Source organism: Bidens hawaiensis, unplaced genomic scaffold (assembly GCF_021521415.1).
Source record: "Bidens hawaiensis isolate Kalapana, Puna unplaced genomic scaffold, B.hawaiensis_p1.1 tig00003510_1, whole genome shotgun sequence".
NCBI classification, from domain to species: Eukaryota; Viridiplantae; Streptophyta; class Magnoliopsida; order Asterales; family Asteraceae; genus Bidens; species Bidens hawaiensis.
This window is the reverse complement of record NW_027491198.1, coordinates 574,809-578,064: the sequence shown is the minus strand read 5'-3', so window position 1 is coordinate 578,064 and position 3,256 is coordinate 574,809. Positions and strand designations below refer to the sequence as shown.

At 30.4% G+C, this 3,256-nt stretch overlaps 1 protein-coding gene across 1 annotated transcript; it reads right to left on the bottom strand.

Moving 5' to 3' along the window:
• Positions 1 to 264: 264 nt before the first annotated feature.
• LOC143623673 (uncharacterized) lies at positions 265 to 1,413 on the bottom strand. The gene is made up of 2 exons (XM_077094521.1): positions 1,410 to 1,413; positions 265 to 710 (listed from the first exon to the last, which is right to left on the bottom strand). Exons 1-2 carry the CDS (start codon positions 1,411 to 1,413, stop codon positions 265 to 267), a joined length of 450 nt encoding a protein of 149 aa, XP_076950636.1.
• Between the last annotated feature and the right edge of the window lie 1,843 nt (positions 1,414 to 3,256).

Genomic DNA, 3,256 nt, shown 5'->3' with positions numbered 1-3,256 from the left:
ATGCAGAATATGCATTGAAATCAGTGGTTGTGGTGTGAATCTCTTTATGCTTTTCATCTTGTATTAAGATTCCATACGCTCGGTTGATGGAGGGCAAAGGTTCCATCATAAGAATGTTACTTCTTATTGTATCATAAGATGGATTAAGACCAACAAGAAATTGAATGAGTCTTTGATCCTCGTCTCTTTTAGCAAACACATGAGCTGCCCCACAAGTGCATGAGGGTAAAGTATTAGTTGCATTTAACTCATCCCAGTTAGATTTCATCTTTGTAAATAAGTAGGAATATCATTGTTTCCTTGGGTGATTTGACAAAAATTCTTTTGCAAGAGATAAAGTTTTGCCCCGTTTGCTTGACCATAACGAGCATTGAGCTCATTCCATAAAGCTTTGGCAGTCTCAGCATACAATACGTTGTCTCTTATATCTCGGGTAAGAGTATTGAGAATCCACGAGATAACCATATCGTTGCATCTTTTCCAAAGAACCATCTGTTGCTCATCACTTGGCATGACCAATGTATTATTAACGAAGCAAAGTTTATTATTAGCTAAGGAAGCAATCGTCATAGCTCTCTTCCAAGCTCCAAACTCGGTTCCATCAAAAACGTTTAATACCAGAATCATACCAAGTTGATCTGATGGATGGAGATAGAGAGCATTGGAAGAATCAATGGTCGTGATTGGAGAAGTTGAAGTGTCCGTATCAGCTATAGATCACAAAAGAAAGCGTATAAGTCTATACAGACTTATACGGCAAGAAGCAACTTATGCGGAGAAGAAGAAAAAAACGACGTATAAGTCTATAAAGACTTATACGGAGAAAACTTGCTTATACAGGAGTGTATAAGTAGGCGTATAAGTCAAATAACTTATACGGAAATCAGATTAATGCAAACGAAGATGAACAACATATCAAAACACGAACGAATCGATAACATATCAGAACACGAACGAATCGAACAGATTAGAACAAATACGAACGATCAGAATACGAACAAACATGTCAAAATACGAACAAACATGTACGAACGAACTAGAACAGATCAGAACTGAAGAAATTGATCAAACTTTTTAGAGGAATTGAATAGAATCGATGAAAGACGAAGAGCAGGACTATAAACCATGCTCTGATACCATGTAAACGTTCAAAGAACGATAAACATGTGTGAAGAAAAAGAAATAGAGAAGAGAGAAATTTTATTATCTGAAAATTACAATTACAACTGATCAAATAACAAACACAAACTATATATACACACACTTTACACGGCCGTTAACAGGGGCGGATGTAAAGCAAAGGGAGGGGTAGCACCCGCTACCCCTCAACTTTTCCGGCGTAGTGGAATTTTTATTCTATTTTTTTACGTTTTATGTATTACGTTACCCCTGAGATTATATCATGTTACCCATGATTTCAAAAGCCCCGAATAGCTAGTTAGTTGTACAATTTAGTCGTCCGGATGAAGAAGACGCCATGCACCGCTGCTCATGTTCGCGGCGCTGACGACGTTCACAAATCAGGTAGTCAGCTTCAAAACAGAGACTAATAGGATAAGTAAAAGAACGGAGAATGATTGATCGGTTCATGTTCTTGAATCTTAGCGAAGAAGATGGAGCGACGAATATTATAGCTCATAACGACATTAAGTATTTGGAGGCCAATGAAGAAGATGAAGCACAACAGATCATGTGTTGCTTTAAGGAATTAATTTCCATTGTTTCGTTTAGGCCCTCCAGATTTTCCTTTATAATTTATTTGGTCTAAAACATTTAAATTAATTTCACATAATGCCCCCTTCTAGTTTCTTATATGCCTATTGCTCCAAAAGTTAACTTGGTAACTCATTTACTTAATTTATAAAAATTTATTGCATCCTACTATACTATTAAAACAAATTAGTTTGCCTCCACATGACCCCTCTCTATTGAACAATTCCCTTTATTTCCAAATATATCTTCCACTTCTCTAATTTTCTTAACAATTAAATAAATTGAAAATAAATTTAATTACTAATATTTAATTGTAAGTCAATATATTTGGAAATCTTTTATTATTTTGATAACTTTCGGTTTCTTCTTTAAAATAGCAAAGTTACAGCTTTTAATTTGAAATTAATTACATCATGTCTAAATTAGCTATTTTTCAAAAACATTCAATTTCATCTCATTTATCAACAATAAATGAGATGTAAAATAAATTCAAAAATTTGCCTCTTATATATTGTATTTATGTTCATTTCCATGCAATATAATTTCATACTCGCATTCATTCTCTTTCTGACTATTGTTTATCTGACATGCTCTATATCAAACATTTGTAATTTTTTTTTATTTCTTACCATTCATTTTATTATTTTTTTTTATTATTACATTAACTACTTACTTCTTCAATTTGTGATTTTTTCTTTAAGGACGTTATCTTTTATTTTTTTTGTTGCATATATATTATGTACCAACAAATTATTCTTGGTACATGATATTTTCATTGCAGTAAATTATGATTCTTATATAGAATCATTTATAAACTTCAAGAAGAAAATATTTGACAAAACATGATCGTAAATTTCTTAATGTTATTCGGGTAGTTATATTTCATACTCTATTTGATACTCTTATCATATTATTCCAGTAAGGTTTTATATTAGTTATAATTATTTTTGTTTTCCGTTTTTGTTTGTGTTTATATTAATAATTATATGATTTTTTCTTATACTCTGTTTAGGTTATATATCAAAAATCGAAGATTCAATGGAGATCTTCACTATTTCGTTTTTCCGGTAACGTGATTCAATTTTTCCGGTTGTAAATCATAACATCAATGTTACATTTTTTCATATGATTCAGATCTTCCATAATTTGTAATTTATTTATTATGTGATATTAATATTAATATTAATATTTAATTTTATCATTTCAGGTTGATTGTCCCAACTTGATATAGCTAATTTCATGGATTGAGGATTGTTTGATAAGATATCTTTTATTTTTGTTTAATATTGATGTATATTTCTGTTAGTATTCATCTATTTATTTATTTTTCACAATTTATGTAATTCAATTGATTATTATATAATCCGGAAATGAAATTTAATTGATTATTCTATAAGACATTAAATTATCTATAGTAAGATAATCAATCTTATATTGTTGTTAGTCAAAGTTCAATTAAATCATTAATGTCAACGCAATTTAAAACATTAGTATACTTTCCAATATTATCTTACTTTCCATTTTTAGATTTATACAGATATAA